This window comes from Oncorhynchus kisutch, linkage group LG29 (assembly GCF_002021735.2).
Source record: "Oncorhynchus kisutch isolate 150728-3 linkage group LG29, Okis_V2, whole genome shotgun sequence".
NCBI lineage: Eukaryota > Metazoa > Chordata > Actinopteri > Salmoniformes > Salmonidae > Oncorhynchus > Oncorhynchus kisutch.
The window spans coordinates 43,010,046-43,035,685 of NC_034202.2; the positions used below are offsets into that span (position 1 = coordinate 43,010,046).

General features: G+C 46.7%; 1 protein-coding gene across 1 annotated transcript in view; it reads right to left on the reverse strand.

The window, feature by feature from the left end:
- Positions 1–531: 531 nt before the first annotated feature.
- synj1 (synaptojanin 1) overlaps positions 532–25,640 on the reverse strand; it is a 105,503-nt gene continuing 80,394 nt past the window's right edge. Inside the window, exons 19-33 of the mRNA XM_031809095.1 lie at positions 24,891–25,047; positions 24,484–24,601; positions 23,231–23,443; positions 20,228–20,306; positions 19,621–19,786; positions 17,537–17,722; positions 15,620–15,742; positions 15,266–15,304; positions 11,905–11,940; positions 10,191–10,214; positions 8,050–8,087; positions 7,161–7,338; positions 6,235–6,731; positions 934–1,641; positions 532–843 (exon numbers count right to left, since the gene is read on the reverse strand). Coding sequence (XP_031664955.1) covers positions 532–843; positions 934–1,641; positions 6,235–6,731; positions 7,161–7,338; positions 8,050–8,087; positions 10,191–10,214; positions 11,905–11,940; positions 15,266–15,304; positions 15,620–15,742; positions 17,537–17,722; positions 19,621–19,786; positions 20,228–20,306; positions 23,231–23,443; positions 24,484–24,601; positions 24,891–25,047 — 2,874 coding nt within the window. The remainder of the gene's footprint in view (positions 844–933; positions 1,642–6,234; positions 6,732–7,160; positions 7,339–8,049; positions 8,088–10,190; positions 10,215–11,904; positions 11,941–15,265; positions 15,305–15,619; positions 15,743–17,536; positions 17,723–19,620; positions 19,787–20,227; positions 20,307–23,230; positions 23,444–24,483; positions 24,602–24,890; positions 25,048–25,640) is intronic.

Here is a 25,640-nt window from a genome sequence, read left to right on the forward strand (position 1 = left end):
TCTCCAGGAACAGGGTTGGAGTTAAAACCTACAGGAGGGTCTCTCTCCAGGAACAGGGTTGGAGTTAAAACCTACAGGAGGGTCTTTCTCCAGGAACAGGGTTGGAGTTAAAACCTACAGGAGGTTTATCTCTCCAGGAACAGAGTTGGACAGCCCTGATATAGACCCAGGAACATGTCTCCTGCCATAACGAAATAAACAAGACCAGGAGAAACATACATATTCACATAATGACATGTGATGTGTTAATAACATCGGCAACAAAGATGTTATGGAACAGCAGTGGTACATGAATATTCAGGAGTGGGAGGGGTTTAGTCTAAATGGGTTAAATACCTGACTCTTTATACAAACCATACACACATTCACATTTACCATAGATCTACACTCCTCTAGATAGGTCTGCCCTGTCCTACATAGGACACGTTTCCTCTGTAGTGGACCATAGATCTACACTCCTCTAGATAGGTCGTCCCTGTCCTACATAGGACACGTTTCCTCTGTGGTGGACCATAGATCGCCGGGTCACTCCTATCTCTCAGAGAAGTCCTTGGGGAAAGGGAGGTTGTTTGTGGCTCGGGCTGGGAGCGGGGGCTGGCTGCTGCCTGGGACCACCCTGGCTGGGATCGGAGGGGGCCGGGAGATTAATGTGGAGGTCAAGGTTGTGGAGCCAGTGGCCCAGTGTGGGTCAGAGTCGAAACCAGAGCAGGAAAACTGAGTCTGGGTGAGAGATGGGGGGGAGGTGGAAGCAGTTGGGGCTGCTGGTGGAGCCTTGGCTGGGACGGGGAGGACTGAATCATCATCGAAGGTCACCCACAGCTGGGCCCGAGGGGGAGGAGGGGGCTGGGGGCGGGACGACAGGGGGGTAGGGGTGGAGGAGGGAGGAGACAGGGGGAGGTCAGGGGTGGAGGAGGGAGGAGACAGGGGGAGGGCAGGGGCTGGAAGAAGAGGGCGAGAGAGCGGAAGAGCCAGGGGGAGCATAGGGGGAGGGAGAGAGGGAGCAGTCAGGAGAGGGAGCGCTGGAGCAGGGATGAGGGGGGTCGTCGATGGGCCAAGCAGGGACATTGTCCGGTGGAGCGATGGAGGGGGTGCAGGTGCCCCTGGCGTCATGTTGGGAGCAAAAGCTGGGAACGGGGCTGGGGTAGGGGAGAGAAGTGAGGCTGGGGTAGGGGCGAGGGGCTGGGTGAAGGCAGACATGGTCCTGTCGAGACCAGGCCTTGAGGCCTTCTGCTGGGCAAGGAAGTCAGGTGTCAGGGAGCGCCTCTGACCCTGCGGCACCAGAGGACCAGTGAAGGGGTTGGTGCTGTTGGGACGGGCTGGGACCGGATCACTCAGGAAGGGGTTGGGAGAGCCCCGCTGCAGGGCCTCCTGGGACCTACTTCGAGATGGGACCGGGGGAGGGGGGAGGAGAGACCGGGTGAGGGAAGGGGGGAGGGTGGAGGAAGAGGAGTTGTCGAAGGCCTGCGGGGTGGACAGAGGGGTGGAGTGGAGGGATGAAGGGAGGGTAGGAGCTGAGTATAAGGAGGAGTTCCTGGTCAGTGATTGGGTGTTGAGCCAAGAGGCGGAGAGGTCAGAGGTGAGTGTGTCAAAGGGTTCGGGCTTCCATTGTGCTTCTCTTTGGATTCCATTCACCCCATTGATCTAGAGGGGAGAAAATGACACCGGAGTCACCAAATCAGAGCCAAGGTCGGGGAAAAAGCTGAGCCAATGGCAGTTTATATTGATGTAATGAGGAAATAAATACATGGAATGTAATCGTAGAGTGGCGTTTCAGCAGTAAGAGCTCTCTCGTTATAACATGCAACAAGTCTACTTTAATAACCTACGACTACACTTAACCAGCTATAATATATTCCACAGAAAGTACTAGTATACCTAACCAGTGAAAGGACTGACCAGGTGACCGTTGGCTGCAATTACCATTGGACTACACATTAAATATAAAACACGATACAGCAGGAAGTTATTCCATATCAACACAGGAAGTGGTCCATTTCAACGTGTTGATCAAAGGCAGGATATATGTAAAGGAACGTCGATGTGTTGAAGGAAGGTTAACACAAATTCGGGGGTAGATTACCAGGCTAGACGTGGCCGACATGCATTGATTGAACTGGACGAGACAAAACATCCCGTTATTTTTAAGGTCAGATGTGTGGATTGTCATGCTGGCCACGTAAAAACAACAACAACAACAACAGTTTAAACAACAACAACAACCCTTTTTACCAGTTGATGAACATATAAACCCACTGTTATTAGACTTGTGATGGGCTAGGAGACACGATCAAATAAACACCTACAGATGGATCAAGGCAGAAATCAACTAAAACATGAAGCAAGTGACTAATGTATGGGAGTAGGGAGACTCAAATCACACCCTATTCCCTAGTTAGTACACGACTTTAGACGAGATAAAGGCCCAAAGTAGTGTACTAAGGATTAGGGTCCAAAGTAGTGTACCATCTAGGGATTAGGGTGTGATTTGAGACTTGGGTCATACACTGGACTAGAGGACTCAGTGACAGAGGTGCTATGGAGAGAAACAAGGAGGAGTTTAATATAGAGGAGGCAATGGTATACCTGTCACCCAGAGGGCTGCTCCGGCTTGGAGAGAGAAGGAGAGAGAGGGGGAGAGAGGGAGAGAGAGATGGAGAGAGAAGGACACTTACACACCTATATAACTGTAGCAAAGCTGTGTAAGGGACAGAGAAAGGAGAGAACGAGAGAAAGCCAGAGAGATAAAGACAGAGAGAGATAAAGACAGAGAGAGAAAGACAGAGAGAGATAAAGACAGAGAGAGAAAGACAGAGAGAGAGAAAGACAGAGAGAGATAAAGACAGAGAGAGAAAGACAGAGAGAGATAAAGACAGAGAGAGATAGACAGAGAGAGATAAAGACAGAGAGAGAAAGACAGAGAGAGATAAAGACAGAGAGAGATAGACAGAGAGAGATAAAGACAGAGAGAGAAAGACAGAGAGAGAGAAAGACAGAGAGAGAGAAAGACAGAGAGAGAGAAAGACAGAGAGAGATAAAGACAGAGAGAGATAAAGACAGAGAGAGAAAGAAAGAGAGAGATAAAGACAGAGAGAGAGAGAGATAAAGCCAGAGAGAGAGAAAGAAAGAGATAAAGACAGAGAGATAAAGACAGAGAGATAAAGACAGAGAGATAAAGACAGAGAGATAAAGACAAAGAGATAAAGACAATTGTTTTGTGCATGTACCATCTACTTGTTATTCCCCTCATCTCATGTGTTCCTGTAACATTATACCATGACATACAGTAGCTAACAAACTAGACATCTCCTTTATCCACATGTTATTGTGTTACAAAGTGGGATTAAAAGTGATTCAATTGTCATTATTTTGTCAAGCATGTAAACAAAATATTCTAAATGTCAAATTGGAAGATGTTGTATTCATTTTTTTAATGAATATATATTTGGCCTTGGTGCATTACAGGAAACAGTTACTTGGATCTGGGTTTGAATTTAGGCCAAAAAGTGTCTTCCTTGGCCGTGTTTTTCTTGTTGCAGTATTACTTTAGTGCTTTGTTGAATGTTTAGGAATATTTGCATTCTTCTTTTCACTCTGTTATTATTGTGGAGTCACTACAATGTTGTTGATCCATCCTCAGTTTTCTACCATCACAGCCATTAAACTCTGTAGCTGTTTTTAAAATCGCCAACGGCCTCATTGGTAACCTCCCTAAAGCAGTTTCCTTCCTCTCCGGCAGCTCAGTTCAGAAGGACGACTCTATCTGTGATGCGTCTGGGTGGTTTTAATAAGTCATCTTTATTAACTTGACCATGTTTAAAGAGATATTCAAAGTCTGATTTGTTATTGTTACCCATCCACCAATCACTGAGACTTTCAAAAAGCTCTCTGGTACTTTAAGGAGGGACCTTACAGATGTTGAATGTTTGGGGGACGGGGTGAAAGAGTAGTCAATAAAAACATCATGTCAACGCCTATTTATCCACACAGAGTGAGTCCATATAGCTTATTATGCCATTTGTTAAGCCTAGTTTTACTTCTGAACTAATCAAGGCCTTTAAACAAAGGAGCCATTACATTCTAATTTAAAAGGTGCAATATGTAGAAACATCCTAATGTCCGTTTGTGACAAAACAAGTTATGTATAGTGTAGAGAATCATGTAGAGAATCATGTAGAGAATCATTGTGTCATCTAAACCACTGTGAAATATCTTTCCAAAAGCCCCAAAATATTGTATTTTCAGCTGTTTGTAGCTGGGGTACAAAACAGGAAGTAAAAAACGCAAAAACAAAACTTAGGAACGGGAAGCAGGGAAATAGCGCACGTACGACGGAGGTTTCCCTATAGCCTGGTTTCTTCCTAGGTTCTGGCCTTTCTAGGGAGTTTTCCCTATAGCCTGGTTCCTCTCTAGGTTTATTCCTAGGTTCTGGCCTTTCTAGGGAGTTTTCCCTATAGCCTGGTTTCTCTCTAGGTTTCTTCCTAGGTTCTGGCCTTTCTAGGGAGTTTTCCCTATAGCCTGGTTTCTCTCTAGGTTTCTTCCTAGGTTCTGGCCTTTCTAGGGAGTTTTCCCTATAGCCTGGTTCCTCTCTAGATTTCTTCCTAGGTTCTGGCCTTTCTAGAGAGTTTTCCCTATAGCCTGGTTCCTCTCTAGGTTTCTTCCTAGGTTCTGGCCTTTCTAGGGAGTTTTCCCTATAGCCTGGTTCCTCTCTAGGTTTCTTCCTAGGTTCTGGCCTTTCTAGGGAGTTTTCCCTATAGCCTGGTTCCTCTCTAGGTTTCTTCCTAGGTTCTGGCCTTTCTAGGGAGTTTTCCCTATAGCCTGGTTCCTCTCTAGGTTTCTTCCTAGGTTCTGGCCTTTCTAGGGAGTTTTCCCTATAGCCTGGTTCCTCTCTAGATTTCTTCCTAGGTTCTGGCCTTTCTAGGGAGTTTTCCCTATAGCCTGGTTCCTCTCTAGGTTTCTTCCTAGGTTCTGGCCTTTCTAGGGAGTTTTCCCTATAGCCTGGTTCCTCTCTAGGTTTCTTCCTAGGTTCTGGCCTTTCTAGGGAGTTTTCCCTATAGCCTGGTTCCTCTCTAGGTTTCTTCCTAGGTTCTGGCCTTTCTAGGGAGTTTTCCCTATAGCCTGGTTCCTCTCTAGGTTTCTTCCTAGGTTCTGGCCTTTCTAGGGAGTTTTCCCTATAGCCTGGTTCCTCTCTAGGTTTCTTCCTAGGTTCTGGCCTTTCTAGGGAGTTTTTCCTAGCCACCGTGATTCTACACCTGCATTGCTTGCTGTTTGGGGGTTTTAGGCTGGGTTTCTGTACAGCACTTTGAGATATCAGCTGATCTAAGAAGGGCTTTATAAATAAATCGGATTTGATCTTCATCCAAGTCACAACAACAGACAGTCTTTTCTTTGAACTTTTTCAAGCCACTGTAGAACAGATCTACCACTTCTTAGACTGGTTTTCAATGAGAATGACAGATCTATTACTCACATTTCTATGTGAATTTTGTCGGATCGCCCAAAAAGTGACATATTGCAGTGTTGGTTGGTATTAACCTCTATGTTGTCATGGTAACTATATACAGAGTGTTGGTATTAACCACTATGTAGTCATGGTAACTGTATACAGAGTGTTGGTATTAATCTCTATGTTGTCATGGTAACTATATACAGAGTTGGTATTAACCACTATGTGGTCATGGTAACTGTATACAGAGTGCTGGTATTAATCTCTATGTTGTCATGGTAACTATATACAGAGTGTTGGTATTAACCATTATGTTGTCATGGTAACTGTATACAGTGATGGTATTAACCTCTGTTGTCATGGTAACTGTATACAGAGCGTTGGTATTAACATCTATGTTGTCATAGTAACTGTATACAGAGTGTTGGTATTAATCTCTATGTTGTCATGGTAACTGTATACATAGTGTTGGTATTAATCTCTATGTCGTCATGGTAACTGTATACCGAGTGTTGGTATCAACATATATGTTGTCATGGTAACTGTATACAGAGTGTTGGTATTAATCTCTATGTTGTCATGGTAACTGTATACAGCATGTTGGTATTAACATCTATGTTGTCATGGTAACTGTATACAGCGTGTTGGTATTAACCTCTATGTTGTCATGGTAACTGTATACAGAGTGTTGGTATTCACATCTATGTTGTCATGGTAACTGTATACAGAGTGTTGGTATTAACCTCTATGTTGTCATGGTAACTGTATACAGAGTGTTGCTTGGTACTAACCTGGGTTGCAGGGGCATTCTCTGTAGTGGTGGTCTCAGGGGGCAGGACATGAGAGGAACGGGAGCGGGGAGGGGGCTTGGGGGAGGACAGCCCCTGGGGGGCCACAACCCCGGTAGCCCCTAGCCCTGCTCCGGCCTGTGTGGGCAGCATTGGAGCAGCCATTTGGGGCTGCATGGGAGCCTGCATGGGTGGCTGGGCTGGAGGGGCAGACTGGGGCTGCATGGGAGCCTGCATGGTTGGCTGCATTGGGGCAGCCATGGTTGGTTGCATGGTTGGTTGCATGGGAGCCTGCATGGGAGGCTGCATGGGAGGCTGGGCTGGAGGGGCAGACTGGGCCTGCATGGGAGGCTGCATGGGAGCCTGCATGGGAGGCTGGGCTGGAGGGGCAGACTGGGCCTGCATGGGAGCCTGCATGGGAGGCTGGGCTGGAGGGGCAGACTGGGGCTGCATTGGGGAGGGGACATGTCTCACTGGAGGGGGTCCGGAAGGAGGGGGGCCTGCAAGACAATGTTACAGAAGACTTAGACAGAGAGACAGTCTTCATAAAGAATGAATAGCTATATTTAATAGTCCAAGAATTTACCGATCCCAGATTACCCCTTTAAACAGTCATGAGTTTACAGCAGCGTTTCCCAGTTTGGGTTTCCTGGTTAACTTCTGGGAACAGCATGGGGAGTACATATTTTAGTTGTTGTTGTTGTTGTTGTTGTTGTTGTTGTTGTTGTTGCCCTAAACAGCTGATTTAAATAATCAAATCTTGATGGCGAGTTGATGAGGGTCCCCAGGACCGAATTTGCGGGAACGCTGGTTTACAGTGTGCCATCTGTCCTTCTCAAATCACAGTCTAGGAAGATTTCAAATAAAAAACAAATACTATTTGAAGCCAGGTGTGGTTGATAGTGTGAGGGCTCCAGGCTGCGTCTCACCCAGGGGCAGGTCGGTGGGTTTAGGCTGGGCGTCAGGGCCAGGTCTGGGAGCTCCAGGGTGAGTGTCTGGGGTGGGCCGTGGAGCCCCCGGTGCCTCTGGGGTGGGTCTGGGAGCACCTGGGTGGGCAGGACGCGCCTGGGGGGTCACACTGATCACCCCAGCCCTCTGAGGCATGTTCTGGAGGGAGAGAGAAATAAAGGATGTGGGGAGAGGGAGAAGGAAGAGAGAGAGAGAGAGGTGAAGAGAGAGAGAGAGAGGTGACGAGAGAGAGAGAAGAGAGAGGTGAAGAGAAAGAGAGAGAGAGGGGAGAGAGAGAGAGAGAGGGGAGAGAGAGAGAGAGAGAGAGAGAGGAAGAGAGAGAGGAATGAAGGAAGAGAGAGGAATGAAGGAAGAGAGAGAGAGAAGGAAGAGAGAGAGAGAAGGAAGGGAGAGAGAGAGAGAGAGAGAGAGAGAGAGAGAGAGAGAGAGAGAGAAGAGAGAAGAGAGAGAGAGGAAGAGAGAGAGAGAGAGGAAGAGAGAGAGAGAGAGAAGGAAGAGAGAGAGAAGGAAGAGAGAGAGAAGGGAGAGAGAGAGAAGGAAGAGAGAGAGAGAGAAGGAAGAGAGAGAGAGAAGGAAGAGAGAGAGAGAAGGAAGAGAGAGAGAGAAGGAAGAGAGAGAGGTGAAGAGAGAGAGAGAGAAGGAAGAGAGAGAGGTGAAGAGAGAGAGAGGTGAAGAGAGAGAGAGAGAGGTAAAGAGAGAGACAGAAGGAAGAGAGAGAGAGAGAGAGGTAAAGAGAGAGACAGAAGGAAGAGAGAGAGAGAGAGAGAGAAGTTCACAGTCCATCTAAACGTAGTATCTTCAGAGCATATTCAATCTGCTTGGACAGACGTATTGATCTTTAACACTCACCGGTCTGGGCAGGCCTCCAGGACCTGATTGGACACGACCTGGAACAGAGACATATGATTGACAACCAGAACAACCAATGGCTGAAGGTGTCCATTCACTGTTGTTTCATCACAAATGGTAAAATGCCCACTATTGGATTTCTGTCAATGACATGATATACAGCTGTTATTCTATAGGCTGGGATCAGTACTATACAGCTGTTATTCTATAGGCTGGGATCAGTACTACGGATCTGTTATTCTATAGGCTGGGATCAGTACTATACAGCTGTTATTCTATAGGCTGGGATCAGTACTACGGATCTGTTATTCTATAGGCTGGGATCAGTACTATACAGCTGTTATTCTATAGGCTGGGATCAGTACTACGGATCTGTTATTCTATAGGCTGGGATCAGTACTATACAGCTGTTATTCTATAGGCTGGGATCAGTACTACGGATCTGTTATTCTATAGGCTGGGATCAGTACTATACATCTGTTATTCTATAGGCTGGGATCAGTACTATACAGCTGTTATTCTATAGGCTGGGATCAGTACTACTGATCTGTTATTCTATAGGCTGGGATCAGTACTATACAGCTGTTATTCTATAGGCTGAGATCAGTACTACTGATCTGTTATTCTATAGGCTGGGATCAGTACTATACAGCTGTTATTCTATAGGCTGAGATCAGTACTACTGATCTGTTATTCTATAGGCTGGGATCACTACTATACAGCTGTTATTCTATAGGCTGGGATCAGTACTACGGATCTGTTATTCTATAGGCTGGGATCAGTACTATACAGCTGTTATTCTATAGGCTGGGATCAGTACTACTGATCTGTTATTCTATAGGCTGGGATCAGTACTATACAGCTGTTATTCTATAGGCTGGGATCAGTACTACTGATCTGTTATTCTATAGGCTGGGATCACTACTATACAGCTGTTATTCTATAGGCTGGGATCAGTACTACTGATCTGTTATTCTATAGGCTGGGATCAGTACTATACAGCTGTTATTCTATAGGCTGGGATCAGTACTACTGATCTGTTATTCTATAGGCTGGGATCAGTACTATACAGCTGTTATTCTATAGGCTGGGATCAGTACTACTGATCTGTTATTCTATAGGCTGGGATCAGTACTATACTATATACTACGCGGGGAACTTTTTATGTTTTTTACAACTTTTTAAAAAATTGTAATTTTTTGTGTGACTGTGTGTACGTGCTGATGATTTACAAACCAAATTTCCCACCTTGGGGATTAAACACTTATTTCTTATCTGTCGCTATGATAAGGACTCACTAGCATAGCAACATGTGTGGAGATAATGTGTAAATCCCTTATCTATCTTCTGTCTGTAAACTTCTGGTGTCAGCACCACTTCCCCATGTATGTAATCATTAGCCAAACAGTTGCAAAACATTCCCGTTGCAACTTTAAAACAAGAGTTTCTATTGGACAAAAAAATATATACCTTCCTTGTTCAGTTCGCTTTTGTTAAGAAACATTTTTGTAACAGAATCGGTACAATGAATACACCCCAGGTCCCTGTAAATGAAACTCTGTAAACAAAGGTGATTCTGATTCGCTAACCAAGCAACAAGATGATGTTTCAACAAAGAGATACAACAGAGACATTTTCAAATCTGGACCTCGAAGCCAGTTCCACTGCTTTTCTTTTTTTCTTCATTTTCAATTCTTACCCCCTTCGAAATCAGGGAACAAATTTTAGACCTGGGACATCAGGAGAGGGTATAATTAATTATTAGGTATAACAGAAAATCAAAAACAGACAGAAAAGCAGCAGTTGTCCTGCCTTCGTAGTGTAGAGTTGAATATCCTTGTTCTAGAACATTCAATAAGATAGAAGGGACTTCCTGGATGCTTCTATAGGAGACGCCCAGTGCTTGATTTGGACTGAAATAGGTGCCGATACTCATTTTGGATGCCAGTAACTGTTTATATTTAGGTACAGGAATTACACAATACATTTGAGGTAATATTCTATGAGCTGTGTACGGATTAGAGCAGTAGAAACATTGAGGTGCTGGTTACGCAGCTCTGGTGACCTCCGGTGACCTCCTGCCCAAGTCAAGCACTGGCGATGCCATGATCACATGGGTAGCCCATTCATACATTATTTACCTTCGCTGCCCCTTCTGGCCATCGCTGGCCACGAGGTGTCAAGACAAGTGAAACATTACATAGAATTTTAGTCATTTAAAAGACACTCTTATCCAGAGAGACTTACAGTCATAGTCAGGACATTCATCTTCAGATAGCTAGGTGGACCAGTCATAGTCAGGACATTCATCTTCAGATAGCTAGGTGGACCAGTCATAGTCAATACATTCATCTCCAGATAGCTAGGTGGACCAGTCATAGTCAGTCCATTCATCTACAGATAGCTAGGTGGACCAGTCATAGTCAGTACATTCATCTTCAGATAGCTAGGTGGACCAGTCATAGTCAGGACATTCATCTTCAGATAGCTAGGTGGACCAGTCATAGTCAGTACATTCATCTCCAGATAGCTAGGTGGACCAGTCATAGTCAGTACATTCATCTCCAGATAGCTAGGTGGACCAGTCATAGTCAGTACATTCATCTTCAGATAGCTAGGTGGACCAGTCATAGTCAGTACATTCATCTTCAGATAGCTAGGTGGACCAGTCATAGTCAGTACATTCATCTCCAGATAGCTAGGTGGACCAGTCATAGTCAGTACATTCATCTCCAGATAGCTAGGTGGACCAGTCATAGTCAGTACATTCATCTCCAGATAGCTAGGTGGACCAGTCATAGTCAGTACATTCATCTCCAGATAGCTAGGTGGACCAGTCATAGTCAGGACATTCATCTCCAGATAGCTAGGTGGACCAGTCATAGTCAGGACATTCATCTCCAGATAGCTAGGTGGAGTCATACCTCCATCTATCACCAAGACATGTCAACATACTGACTTCCATAGGGATATCAGCTATCTACCTCCATCTAAAGTAGTGTGTATCTGGTTTCTGTTACCACTATTATATATAGCCATGCTATAAGGCAGTGTTTCTGTTACCACTATTATACAGCCATGCTATAAGGCAGTGTTTCTGTTACCACTATTATATAGCCATGCTATAAGGCAGTGTTTCTGTTACCACTATTATATAGCCATGCTATAAGGCAGTGTTTCTGTTACCACTATTATATAGCCATGCTATAAGGCAGTGTTTCTGTTACCACTCTGTTACCACTATTATATAGCCATGCTATAAGGCAGTGTTTCTGTTACCACTATTATATAGCCATGCTATAAGGCAGTGTTTCTGTTACCACTCTGTTACCACTATTATACAGCCATGCTATAAGGCAGTGTTTCTGTTACCACTATTATATAGCCATGCTATAAGGCAGTGTTTCTGTTACCACTCTGTTACCACTATTATATAGCCATGCTATAAGCCAGTGTTTCTTAATCCTGTTCCATGTTTTTGTCCTAGCACTTGTCCTTAACTTTATTCAGTTAAACAACTCATCACCAATCATTAGATTTGAATCACGAGTGTGAGTGCAAGGGCAAAAAACTAAATGTGCCTCCCCCCCTCGGGGTCCCCAGGACCAGCCCCCCCCTCCTCGGGGTCCCCAGGAACAGCCCCCCTCCTCGGGGTCCCCAGGACCAGCCCCCCCCTCCTCGGGGTCCCCAGGACCAGCCCCCCTCCTCGGGGTCCCCAGGACCAGCCCCCCACCTCCTCGGGGTCCCCAGGACCAGCCCCCCCCTCGGGGTGCCCAGGACCAGCCCCCCCTTCGGGGTCCCCAGGACCAGCATTGAGAAAGTAGGTGTTGTTATAACAGTCTCATCACTACTCACCTGAGGCAGGTCTAGCGAGCGCAGGGCTTTTTTGTCCTTCGCCGGCAGAAGCAGCACAAAGGAAACCAGACTTTAACATTAGGTTACTTTTCATTACAAACAACTGTACCTACCGTTTCAACTACCGTTACACCCTACCGGTACACCCTACCGTTACGCCCTGCCGTTACGCCCTACCGTTACGCCCTACCGGTTCAACTACCGTTACACCCTACCGTTTCAACTACCATTACACCCTACCGTTACACCCTACCGTTACGCCCTACCGGTTCAACTACCGTTACACCCTACCGTTACGCCCTACCGGTTCACCCTACCGTTACGCCCTACCGGTTCACCCTACCGTTATGCCCTACCGTTACGCCCTACCGGTTCACCCTACCGTTACGCCCTACTGTTACACCCTACCGGTTCACCCTACCGGTACGCCCTACCGGTACACCCTACCGGTTCACCCTACCGGTACGCTCTACCGGTACGCCCTACCGTTACGCCCTACCGGTTCACCCTACCGTTTCTACTCCTCATCCAGGAATAACCAAAGACACAGCCTAAGCCTGAGGTTATTAACCTCTCCTCAGGGACCCCCAGCCATTCCATGTATCTGACCTATTCCAGAACAGGCACCCCTGATTCAACGTGTCAACTCCTCATCCTCAACCCCATGACTAGATGAATCAGGTGAACAACTCCTCATCCTCAACCCCATGACTAGATGAATCAGGTGAACAACTCCTCATCCTCAACCCCATGACTAGATGAATCAGGGTGAACAACTCCTCATCCTCAACCCCATGACTGGATGAATCAGGGTGAACACTTCCTCATCCTCAACCCCATGACTGGATGAATCAGGGTGAACAACTCCTCATCCTCAACCCCATGACTAGATGAATCAGGGTGAACATCATCCTCAACCCCATGACTAGATGAATCAGGGTGAACAACTCCTCATCCTCAACCCCATGAATAGATGAATCAGGGTGAACATCATCCTCAACCCCATGACTAGATGAATCAGGGTGAACAACTCCTCATCCTCAACCCCATGACTAGATGAATCAGGGTGAACAACTCCTCATCCTCAACCCCATGACTAGATGAATCAGGGTGAACAACATCCTCATCCTCAACCCCATGACTAGATGAATCAAGGTGAACATCATCCTCAACCCCATGACCAGATGAATCAGGGTGAACAACTCCTCATCCTCAACCCCCCCCCCCCCCCGAAGAGAGGTATTAAAACCACTGGCCTCGTCTCAGGTTACATCCTACTATCAAAGAGTAAAACGGACAGAAGGGACTGGTCCTGGTTGATTCTAGAAGAGATTCTCTGATCACATTACAACGCTACTTCACAAAAACACGAGCTATTCTAAAATAGGCTGAATCACAAATTCACTATACCTCAATAAGGAACAACACAGACTAGACTATACCTTAACACAAACACATTCAATTATACTCTCAGAGTAACCAGACACAAGGCTATGTCTGTTATAATTCTATTGGACAAATCATAGAGTTGAGATAGAGGACTCACTTGCCACAAAGTCTGTTTTAACAATGTTGCCATTGAGGACTGACAACATCTCAGTTGTCTGGATGGTCACAGGGGACATTGTGGCAAAGATGTGCCATTTATCCAACTCTTTGTGTAGAAAGCAGAGATCACATGACGCGAGTAACCCATCTAGATCTACAGACGTGTTACCTTCGCTGCCTCTCCTAGCCAGAGCAGGGCTTAGTGTATTTTCTCCAGAATATTCTCCAAAGTCTTAAAGAGTGGAGGAACGTAAAACACAGGGCTCAAAATGAAGGACAAGACAGAACTACAATACAACACTGTTATGATGATGAGGCTGGGGCTAACTGATGATGAGGCTGGGGCTAACTGATGATGAGGCTGGGCTAACTGAGGATGAGGCAGGGCTAACTGAAGATGAGGCTGGGCTAACTGAGGATGAGGCAGGGCTAACTGAAGATGAGGCAGGGCTAACTGAGGATGAGGCTGGGCTAACTGAGGATGAGGCAGGGCTAACTGAGGATGAGGCAGGGCTAACTGAGGATGAGGCAGGGATAACTGAGGATGAGGCAGGGCTAACTGATGATGAGGCTGGGCTAACTGATGATGAGGCTGGGCTAACTGATGATGAGGCTGGGCTAACTGATGATGAGGCTGGGCTAACTGATGATGAGGCTGGGCTAACTGAGGATGAGGCAGGGCTAACTGAAGATGAGGCAGGGCTAACTGAGGATGAGGCAGGGCTAACTGAAGATGAGGCAGGGCTAACTGATGATGAGGCAGGGCTAACTGAGGATGAGGCAGGGCTAACTGAGGATGAGGCAGGGCTAACTGATGAGGCTAAATTATGATGAGGCTGGGCTAACTGATGATCAGGCTGGGGCTAACTGATGATCAGGCTGGGCTTAACTGAAGAAGAGGCAGGGCTAACTGATGATGCGGATAGGCTAATTGATGATGAGGGTAACTGATGTGGCTAAGAGGCTAACTGATGTGGCCAAGAGGCTAGGCTAACTGATGCAGCAATATTCTGTGCCAGGCCTTTTATTCCTATATAACTGTGCTTCCTGTATAACTGTGCTTCCTGTGTAACTGTGCTTCCTGTGTAACTGTGCAACTGTGCTTCCTGTATAACTGTGCTTCCTGTATAACTGTGCTTCCTGTGTAACTGTGCTTCCTGTGCTTCCTGTATAACTGTGCTTCCTGTATAACTGTGCTTCCTGTATAACTGTGCTTCCTGTATAACTGTGCTTCCTGTATAACTGTGCTTCCTGTATAACTGTGCTTCCTGTATAACTGTGCTTCCTGTGTAACTGTGCTTCCTATATAACTGTGCTTCCTGTGTAACTGTGCTTCCTGTATAACTGTGCTTCCTGTATAACTGTGCTTCCTGTATAACTGTGCTTCCTGTGTAACTGTGCTTCCTATATAACTGGTGTTAACCACTTTAAAAGGTTTCCTAATTCCACACTGAAATCAAACTCAGTTTCTAAGGGCTGGTTTCCTGGACAGATACATATTAAGATTATCCACTGAATGTGCTTCTTAGTCCGAGACTAGGATTTAATCTGTGTCCGGGAAACCGGCCCCTAGACTTTTACCATACCGGAGAGCATGAAAATGAGTTGCAATTTAACAAACAAAAAAACAATCAACAAATGTCCACACCATCTGCACGAATAAGCCACGTCAACCACCATTACACCACCACCGTAAACTAGTCTGTCACCACAGTAACAGCTACAGGTCTACTACAATAAAGCCATCATACGGTATTAACACAGCAGAGGGTGATATCACAACATCGATCAGTCTGGCACAAAGCCATTTTACCTCCCAGGTCTCTTCTCCCGGGCATGGGGCTTAGGCCTCCTTCAAGCAGGAAGGAAGGGGTGACGTTAACAGTGTTAACCCCCTTCATCAATTACAGTTCATGAAGTGTTTATTTTACCAAGACGGGTATGGACGTTGTTAGGATCTCATTGTTCATTCTAGACGTCTAATATGTAAACTAGTTACCAGAACATGGAAAGAGAAACACATTTCACCAGAAAAAAAAATAATATTCAACCATCTGAATCATCATAAACCTCAAATTGGTCCAAATATATTTCATTGGGGATGCACATAGTAGTAGGATAAGAAAGGTCAACGTGGTGTGAAGGGGTATATCGAGACAGCCAATACCTGATGGAGGAGGAGGGCGTTGAGGAGGAGCAGGTCGGGCTGGGGGGGCGTTGGGGCGAGGAGGAGGGGGGCGTTTAGGCTCCAGGGCCTGAGGAGCACCAGGCTGGAAGTCCACTGGAGTCCCTGGGAGAGACAGAGAGACAGAGAGCGAGAGACAGAGAGCGAGAGCAAGAGACAGAGAGCGAGAGACAGAGAGCGAGAGACAGAGAGCGAGAGACAGAGAGAACAATCAATGTTATGCACCAGTGTCTCTCATTCCTAGTCCTGCATTACAAATTTCATTTTTACCAGACTGGAATTTATAATATTTTTTTTCACAAATGTATTTCACAAACACACAGCAACTGGGACACAAACTATTAAGCTGATTTGAGGTTGTGTGTGAATTGCATAGTTCAGAACACAGCTCAAATGGCATAAGAGGCTGGGAGTATTGGTCTAATCAGTAGATCTGAGGAACTGAACACAGACACTCTGGTGTAGATAAAGACACTGCTAACTAAACACCAAACCAGCAGACAGGCACGAAGACACCTACCTATACACGGGACCCTGTGTTTTACCTGCTGGGTCAACGCTAGTTCTCCTGCTGGGGGAGGGACTAAACACTGTTTAACCTGCTGGGGGAGGGACTAAACACTGTTTAACCTGTTGGGGGAGGGACTAAACACTGTTTTACCTGTTGGGGGAGGGACTAAACACTGTTTTACCTGCTGGGGGAGGGACTAAACACTGTTTTACCTGCTGGGGGAGGGACTAAACACTGTTTTACCTGCTGGGGGAGGGACTAAACACTGTTTAACCTGTTGGGGGAGGGACTAAACACTGTTTAACCTGTTGGGGGAGGGACTAAACACTGTTTAACCTGCTGGGGGAGGGACTTAACACAGTTTTACCTGCTAGGTCAACGCTAGTTCTCCTGCTGGGGGAGGGACTAAACACTGTTTAACCTGTTGGGGGAGGGACTAAACACTGTTTTACCTGCTGGGGGAGGGACTAAACACTGTTTAACCTGCTGGGGGAGGGACTTAACACTGTTTTACCTGCTAGGTCAATGCTACTTCTCCTGCTGGGGGAGGGACTTAACACTCCTGAAAGAGCACAATGACAATGTTCATTTATATCAGTAAACCATATATATATATATCCTTATTATTATTATATCCTATATATATATATATATATATACACCCTTCTATATATATACTCTTCTATATATATATATATATATATATGAATTGCAAAGATCGCTGAAGTTGGAGACTTTTATCTCCCTCACCAACTTCAAACATCAGCTATCTAAGCAGCTAACCGATCGCTGCAGCTGTACATAGTCTATCGGTAAATAGCCCACCCATTTTCACCTACCTCATCCCCATACTGTTTTTATTTATTTACTTTTCTGCTCTTTTGCACACCAATATCTCTACCTGTACATGACCATCTGATCATTTATCACTCCAGTGTTAATCTGCTAAATTGTAATTATTCGCCTACCTCCTCATGCCTTTTGCACACATTGTATATAGACTCCCCCTTTGTTTTCTACTGTGTTATTGACTTGTTAATTGTGTTATTGACTTGTTTATTGTTTACTCCATGTGTAACTCTGTGTTGTCTGTTCACACTGCTATGCTTTATCTTGGCCAGGTCGCAGTTGTAAATGAGAACTTGTTCTCAACTAGCTTACCTGGTTAAATAAAGGTGTTCTCAACTAGCCTACCTGGTTAAATAATAAATAAAGGTGAAATAAAAATAAAATAAAAATATATACCCTTATATATATATATATACCCTTCAATTTATGTCCTTACACGTGTGTGTGTGTGTGTGCAATGGTACCTTGCTAGGGTCTGGCAGTGAGTGTGTACATTGCAGTGTTCCGGTGTGTGTGTGTGTGTGTGTGTGTGTGTGTACCTTGCGGTGGTCCAGCAGAGCGTGGTGCAGATCGGCTGGGTCTGCTGGGGGCAGCTGGTTCTCCGTGGGTGGGGGAGTGAGAAGGGCTGCCCCTTGGGGAGAGGGAGGGGGAGGAGAGGGGCCCAGGGCCTGCGCCGGGCTGAAGGTGTTGGGGGAGAATATCCTCCACCTCCTCATCCACATCGCCTGGTGGAAAGACACACAGAGAGAGAAGTCACACACACACACGCACGGATCTACCAAGACAGAAAGCCTCGCTAGGAAAAGCCCATTGACTTGCCTAGAGGTGGACTGTTACGGTGGGCTGTTCCTCGGCATAGTGCTCTCTCTTTACTAACTATACAGCTTGGAAGAAGGCAATATGGAGGATGAATTTAACCATAGTCATCCTGTCCCATATCAGCCTTCTTAAACCCCTCATCCCTTACCCTCCATATCGTAGTCATCCTCTCCCCTCCCTTACCCTCCATATCATAGTCATCCTGTCCCATATCAGCCTTCTTAAACCCCTCATCCCTTACCCTCCATATCGTAGTCATCCTCTTCCCTCCCTTACCCTCCATATCATAGTCATCCTGTCCCATATCAGCCTTCTTAAACCCCTCATCCCTTACCCTCCCTATCATAGTCATCCTGTCCCATATCAGCCTTCTTAAACCCCTCATCCCTTACCCTCCATATCGTAGTCATCCTCTTCCCTCCCTTACCCTCCATATCATAGTCATCCTGTCCCATATCAGCCTTCTTAAACCCCTCATCCCTTACCCTCCATATCGTAGTCATCCTCTTCCCTCCCTTACCCTCCATATCATAGTCATCCTGTCCCATATCAGCCTTCTTAAACCCCTCATCCCTTACCCTCCATATCGTAGTCATCCTCTTCCCTCCCTTACCCTCCATATCGTAGTCATCCTGTCCCATATCAGCCTTCTTAAACCCCTCATCCCTTACCCTCCATATCATAGTCATCCTGTCCCATATCAGCCTTCTTAAACCCCTCATCCCTTACCCTCCATATCGTAGTCATCTCTCCCCTCCCTTACCCTCCATATCGTAGTCATCCTCTCCCATATCAGCCTTCTTAAACCCCTCATCCCTTACCCTCCATATCGTAGTCATCCTGTCCCATATCAGCCTTCTTAAACCCCTCATCCCTTACCCTCCATATCATAGTCATCCTCTCCCATATCAGCCTTCTTAAACCCCTCATCCCTTACCCTCCATATCGTAGTCATCCTCTCCCCTCCATATCGTAGTCATCCTCTCCCATATCAGCCTTCTTAAACCCCTCATCCCTTACCCTCCATATCGTAGTCATCTCTCCCATATCAGCCTTCTTAAACCCCTCATCCCTTACCCTCCATATCGTAGTCATCCTCTCCCCTCCCTTACCCTCCATATCGTAGTCATCCTCTCCCATATCAGCCTTCTTAAACCCCTCCTCCCTTACCCTCCATATCGTAGTCATCCTCTCCCACATCAGCCTTCTTAAACCCCTCCTCCCTTACCCTCCATATCGTAGTCATCCTCTCCCATATCAGCCTTCTTAAATCCCTCATCCCTTACCCTCCATATCGTAGTCATCCTGTCCCATATCAGCCTTCTTAAACCCCTCATCCCTTACCCTCCATATCGTAGTCATCCTCTCTCATATCAGCCTTCTTAAACCCCCCTCCCTTACCCTCCATATCGTAGTCATCCTGTCCCACATCAGCCTTCTTAAACCCCTCCTCCCTTACCCTCCATATCGTAGTCATCCTCTCCCATATCAGCCTTCTTAAACCCCTCATCCCTTACCCTCCATATCGTAGTCATCCTGGCCCACATCAGCCTTCTTAAACCCTCCTCCCTTACCCTCCATATCGTAGTCCTCCTCTCCCATATCAGCCTTCTTAAACCCCTCATCCCTTACCCTCCATATCGTAGTCATCCTCTCCCATATCAGCCTTCTTAAACCCCTCTCCCTTACCCTCCATATCGTAGTCATCCTCTCTCATATCAGCCTTCTTAAACCCCCCTCCCTTACCCTCCATATCGTAGTCATCCTCTCCCACATCAGCCTTCTTAAACCCCTCCTCTCTTACCCTCCATATCGTAGTCATCCTCTCCCATATCAGCGTCCTCGGCCAGCAGAGAGGAGCTGGCGGAAGTAGGGACAGATCCACAGATCCTCTCTACACTCATCTCCTCCTCCAGACTCTTAATCCAACCTGAACTCTTCAGACGGATGTCTATCACCTTACCCAGAACCTACACACACACACGCAGAGAGACACGCGCACAGAGAGACACACACAGAGAGAGACACGCACACACACAGAGACACGTGCACAGAGACAGACACGCACAGAGAGAGAGACACGCACAAGGACACGTACACACACGCACACAGACACACACACAGAGAGAGACACGCACAGAGACACACACGCACAGAGACACACACGCACAGAGACACACACGCACAGAGACACACACGCACAGAGACACACACGCACGGAGACACACACGCACGGAGACACACACGCACGGAGACACACACGCACGGAGAGAGATATTACAATGCAGCTTCTCAGTGTGTGAATCAACGTTGTCCCAGTGTGTTGCTGTGTCGTTGTCAGAGTGTGTTGCCGTGGCGTTGTCTCAGTGTTGCCGTGTATCTGTATGCTCAGTGTAAGGTTGTGTGCTCACCGTGGAGGCGCTCAGAGACAGGGCAGCCAGAGCAGAATAACCCTCTAGAAACGTCACCCACATCTTCTCCTCTACAAACCTAGACAGGAGACAATTCAGGGTGTTAAAAGAGATGCATGTTCAATATCTGATCGATTGTCTGGAATGGATGTGATTGATCCTTATAAAAGGAACGGATTGCATTATAAGAAGTGAGCAAGTTAACTAAGAAGGGCTGTCCAACCCTGTTGCTGGAGAGATAAACCTCCTGTAGGTTTTAACTCCAACCCTGTTGCTGGAGAGAGACCCTCCTGTAGGTTTTAACTCCAACCCTGTTGCTGGAGAGAGACCCTCCTGTAGGTTTTAACTCCAACCCTGTTGCTGGAGAGATAAACCTCCTGTAGGTTTTAACAAACCTTCTGTATTTGGGATGCAACCTAGTAGGCTTAAGGGTTAGATTTAGGGTTAGCGGTTAGGTTTATGGGTCATGGTAAGGGTTAGTGGTTAGGTTTAGGGGTCAATGTAAGGGTTAGCGGTTAGGTTTATGGGTCAAGGTAAGGGTTAGTGGTTAGGTTTATAGGGGTCAAGGTAAGGGTTAGGTTTAGGGGTCAAGGTAAGGGTTAGTGGTTAGGTTTAGGGGTCAAGGTAAGGGTTAGTGGATAGGTTTAGGGGTCAAGGTAAGGGTTAGTGGATAGGTTTAGTGGTCAAGGTAAGGGTTAGTGGATAGGTTTAGGGGTCAAGGTAAGGGTTAGTGGATAGGTTTAGGGGTAAAGGTAACGGTTAGTGGTTAGGTTTAGGGGTCAAGGTAAGGGTTAGTGGTTAGGTTTAGGGGTCAAGGTAAGGGTTAGTGGATAGGTTTAGGTGTCAAGGTAAGGGTTAGTGGTTAGGCTTAGGGGTAAGGGTTAGTGGTTAGGTTTAGGGGTCAAGGTAAGGGTTAGTGGTTAGGTTTAGAGGTTAAGGTAAGGGTTAGTGGTTAGGTTTAGGGGTCAAGGTAAGTGGTTAGGTTTAGGGGTCAAGGTAAGGGTTAGTGGTCAAGGTAAGGGTTAGTGGTTAGGTTTAGGGGTCAAGGTAAGCGGTTAGGTTTAGGGGTCAAGGTAAGGGTTAGTGGTTAGGTTTAGGGGGTCAAGGTAAGGGTTAGGTTTAGGGGTCAAGGTAAGGGTTAGGTTTAGGGGTCAAGGTAAGGGTTAGGTTTAGGGGTCAAGGTAAGCGGTTAGGTTTAGGGGTCAAGGTAAGGGTTAGTGGTTAGGTTTAGGGGTCAAGGTAAGGGTTAGTGGATAGGTTTAGGGGTCAAGGTAAGGGTTAGTGGATAGGTTTAGGGGTCAAGGTAAGGGTTAGTGGATAGGTTTAGGGGTCAAGGTAAGGGTTAGTGGATAGGTTTAGGGGTCAAGGTAAGGGTTAGTGGTTAGGTTTAGGGGTCAAGGTAAGGGTTAGTGGTTAGGTTTAGGGGTCAAGGTAAGGGTTAGTGGATAGGTTTAGGTGTCAAGGTAAGGGTTAGTGGTTAGGTTTAGGGGTAAAGGTAAGGGTTAGTGGTTAGGTTTAGGGGTCAAGGTAAGGGTTAGTGGCTAGGTTTAGAGGTTAAGGTAAGGGTTAGTGGTTAGGTTTAGGGGTCAAGGTAAGGGTTAGTGGTCAAGGTAAGGGTTAGTGGTTAGGTTTAGGGGTCAAGGTAAGCGGTTAGGTTTAGGGGTCAAGGTAAGGGTTAGTGGTTAGGTTTAGGGGGTCAAGGTAAGGGTTAGGTTTAGGGGTCAAGGTAAGGGTTAGGTTTAGGGGTCAAGGTAAGGGTTAGGTTTAGGGGTCAAGGTAAGCGGTTAGGTTTAGGGGTCAAGGTAAGGGTTAGTGGTTAGGTTTAGGGGTCAAGGTAAGGGTTAGTGGATAGGTTTAGGGGTCAAGGTAAGGGTTAGTGGATAGGTTTAGGGGTCAAGGTAAGGGTTAGTGGATAGGTTTAGGGGTCAAGGTAAGGGTTAGTGGATAGGTTTAGGGGTCAAGGTAAGGGTTAGTGGTTAGGTTTAGGGGTCAAGGTAAGGGTTAGTGGTTAGGTTTAGGGGTCAAGGTAAGGGTTAGTGGATAGGTTTAGGTGTCAAGGTAAGGGTTAGTGGTTAGGTTTAGGGGTAAAGGTAAGGGTTAGTGGTTAGGTTTAGGGGTCAAGGTAAGGGTTAGTGGTTAGGTTTAGAGGTTAAGGTAAGGGTTAGTGGTTAGGTTTAGGGGTCAAGGTAAGTGGTTAGGTTTAGGGGTCAAGGTAAGGGTTAGTGGTCAAGGTAAGGGTTAGTGGTTAGGTTTAGGGGTCAAGGTAAGCGGTTAGGTTGAGGGGTCAAGGTAAGGGTTAGTGGTTAGGTTTAGGGGGTCATGGTAAGGGTTAGGTTTAGGGGTCAAGGTAAGGGTTAGGTTTAGGGGTCAAGGTAAGGGTTAGGTTTAGGGGTCAAGGTAAGCGGTTAGGTTTAGGGGTCAAGGTAAGCGGTTAGGTTGAGGGGTCAAGGTAAGGGTTAGTGGTTAGGTTTAGGGGGTCAAGGTAAGGGTTAGGTTTAGGGGTCAAGGTAAGGGTTAGGTTTAGGGGTCAAGGTAAGGGTTAGGTTTAGGGGTCAAGGTAAGGGTTAGGTTTAGGGGTCAAGGTAAGGGTTAGGTTTAGGGGTCAAGGTAAGGGTTAGGTTTAGGGGTCAAGGTAAGGGTTAGGTTTAGGGGGTCAAGGTAAGGGTTAGGTTTAGGGGTCAAGGTAAGGGTTAGGTTTAGGGGTCAAGGTAAGGGTTAGGTTTAGGGGTCAAGGTAAGGGTTAGGTTTAGGGGTCAAGGTAAGGGTTAGGTTTAGGGGTCAAGGTAAGGGTTAGGTTTAGGGGTCAAGGTAAGGGTTAGGTTTAGGGGTCAAGGTAAGGGTTAGGTTTAGGGGTCAAGGTAAGCGGTTAGGTTTAGGGGTCAAGGTAAGGGTTAGGGAAATAAGTATAGTAAAACATAGCTGTGTGTGTGTGTGTGTGTGTGTGTGTGTGTGTGTGTGTGTGTGTGTGTGTGTGTGTGGTGTGTGTGTGTGTATTTCCGTCACCTGATGAGGATGACCTCTCCAAACACAGCGAACTTGTCCAGCAGCTCGTCGATGAGCGCGTCGTCAAAGTAGTCGTCAGGTCCGGAGGAACAGAGCGAGACCAGGATGGTTCCGTCGGGAGGACCCTGCAGGGCGATCACCTCCTTATACACCTGGTGACGGGCATCTGGATCCACCTCCAGGACATCTATATCCATCACTGCCATCACAGGCCTGGGGAGGGGAGTTTAAAGCTATAACCTATAACCTAGCCTCAACATGCATCACAGGCCTGGCTACACACAGAGATGAGGAGACCGGTTAGACGGTGCTAGTCTGATCAGAGGTCTTGAGCTCAGCCCTGACGTAGTGTTTCAGAGTCCTGTGTGTGTGTGTGTGTGTGTGTGTGTGTGTGTGTGTGTGTGTGTGTGTGTGTGTGTGTGTGTGTGTGTGTGTGTGTGTGTTACCTGTGATCAGAGGTCTTGAGCTCAGCCCTCCCGAAATATTTCAGAGTCCTGTGTGTGTGTGTGTGTGAGTTACCTGTGATCAGAGGTCTTGAGCTCAGCCCTGCCGTAGTGTTTCAGAGTCCTGTGTGTGTGTGTGTGTTACCTGTGATCAGAGGTCTTGAACTCAGCCCTGCCGTAGTGTTTCAGAGTCCTGTGTGTGTGTGTGTGTTACCTGTGATCAGAGGTCTTGAGCTCAGCCCTGCCGTAGTGTTTCAGAGTCCTGTGTGTGTGTGTGTGTGTGTGTGTGTGTGTGTGTGTGTGTGTGTGTGTGTGTGTGTGTGAGTTACCTGTGATCAGAGGTCTTGAGCTCAGCCCTGCCGTAGTGTTTCAGAGTCCTGTGTGTGTGTGTGTGTGTGTGTGTGTGTGTGTGTGTGTTACCTGTGATCAGAGGTCTTGAGCTCAGCCCTGCCGTAGTGTTTCAGAGTCCTGTGTGTGTGTGTGTGTGTGTGTGTGTGTGTGTGTGTGTGTGTGTGTGTGTGTGTGTGTGAGTTACCTGTGATCAGAGGTCTTGAGCTCAGCCCTGCCGTAGTGTTTCAGAGTCCTGTGTGTGTGTGTGTGTGTGTGTGTGTGTGTGTGTGTGTGTGTGTGAGTTACCTGTGATCAGAGGTCTTGAGCTCAGCCCTGCCGTAGTGTTTCAGAGTCCTGTGTGTGTGTGTGAGTTACCTGTGATCAGAGGTCTTGAGCTCAGCCCTCCCGAAGTATTTCAGAGTCCTGTGTGTGTGTGTGTGTGTGTGTGTGTGTGTGTGTGTGTGTGTGTGTGTGTGTTACCTGTGATCAGAGGTCTTGAGCTCAGCCCTCCCGTAGTATTTCAGCTCCCCAGGGCTCCAGGGGTACTGCTGCTGTTCCTCTGCTTCTCCCACTGGGCCGACCATGTTCATCTCCTCCGCTACACACACACACACAGTAAACGTGTACTTTATGTTAAAAACTCAGAGCATGGCTGCTTTATACTTGAATAACAATCCACCATTTAAACCAGTGAGACGGACCAGACATCCTCCCACACTACCAATCCACCATTTAAACCAGTGAGACGGACCAGACATCCTCCCACACTACCAATCCACCATTTAAACCAGTGAGATGGACCAGACATCCTCCCACACTACCAATCCACCATTTAAACCAGTGAGACGGACCAGACATGCTCCGAACACCAAGCCGACCTCTCTCACCAGTCTTGTCGAAGTTCCACTTCCTCCTCTTCCATAGGCAGCGGTCGGTCCAGGCGGGGGTACGACACTTCTCACTGGTGTCATAGTCGTCAGAGAACAGGTCGTACTTATAGGTGGGAGCAAAGTCCAAATTGCCCTCGATGAACCCCCGGAACACCTAGAGGAGGAGACAGGACAGAGAGGAGTTAGACACGGCCTCAAACCAAGACTGAACCCACGGAACACCTAGAGGAGGAGACAGGACAGAGAGGAGATAGACACTGCCTCAAACTAAGACTGAACCAACAGAACACCTAGACAGGGTTAGAGGCGGTAGCGGTAGAGGTTAGATAGCTCAGAAAGACCTCTTAGGGCCTGGTTGGTTTATGTTGTATGGCTGTTGGTTGTATGGGTCATCAAAAGGGTTACAAAGGGAGGGTATAAATTTACCAGTAAACTACAAGAATTCTGGTAACTTTCAAGAAATATTACGAAATTTTATCAGATGACATCTAGTGGCCTTTTTAGGTAGTTCAGATTATCACTTATAAAATATATTTTAAAAAACAAATATGATTTTTTTTTATAATAATTGAATGACAACAGCGTAAAACATTATCCTAAATAAAAACCATCAACTTAGTGAATACCATTGGTGTTAAATATTAAGGTTTCATTTTTGTTGTAAATGTTTTGGGGCCAAACTGGTGGCAGTTGAAGACAATAGTTGGAAGCTTTTCAGAGTTAATTGAAAATAACACCATTGTTGAT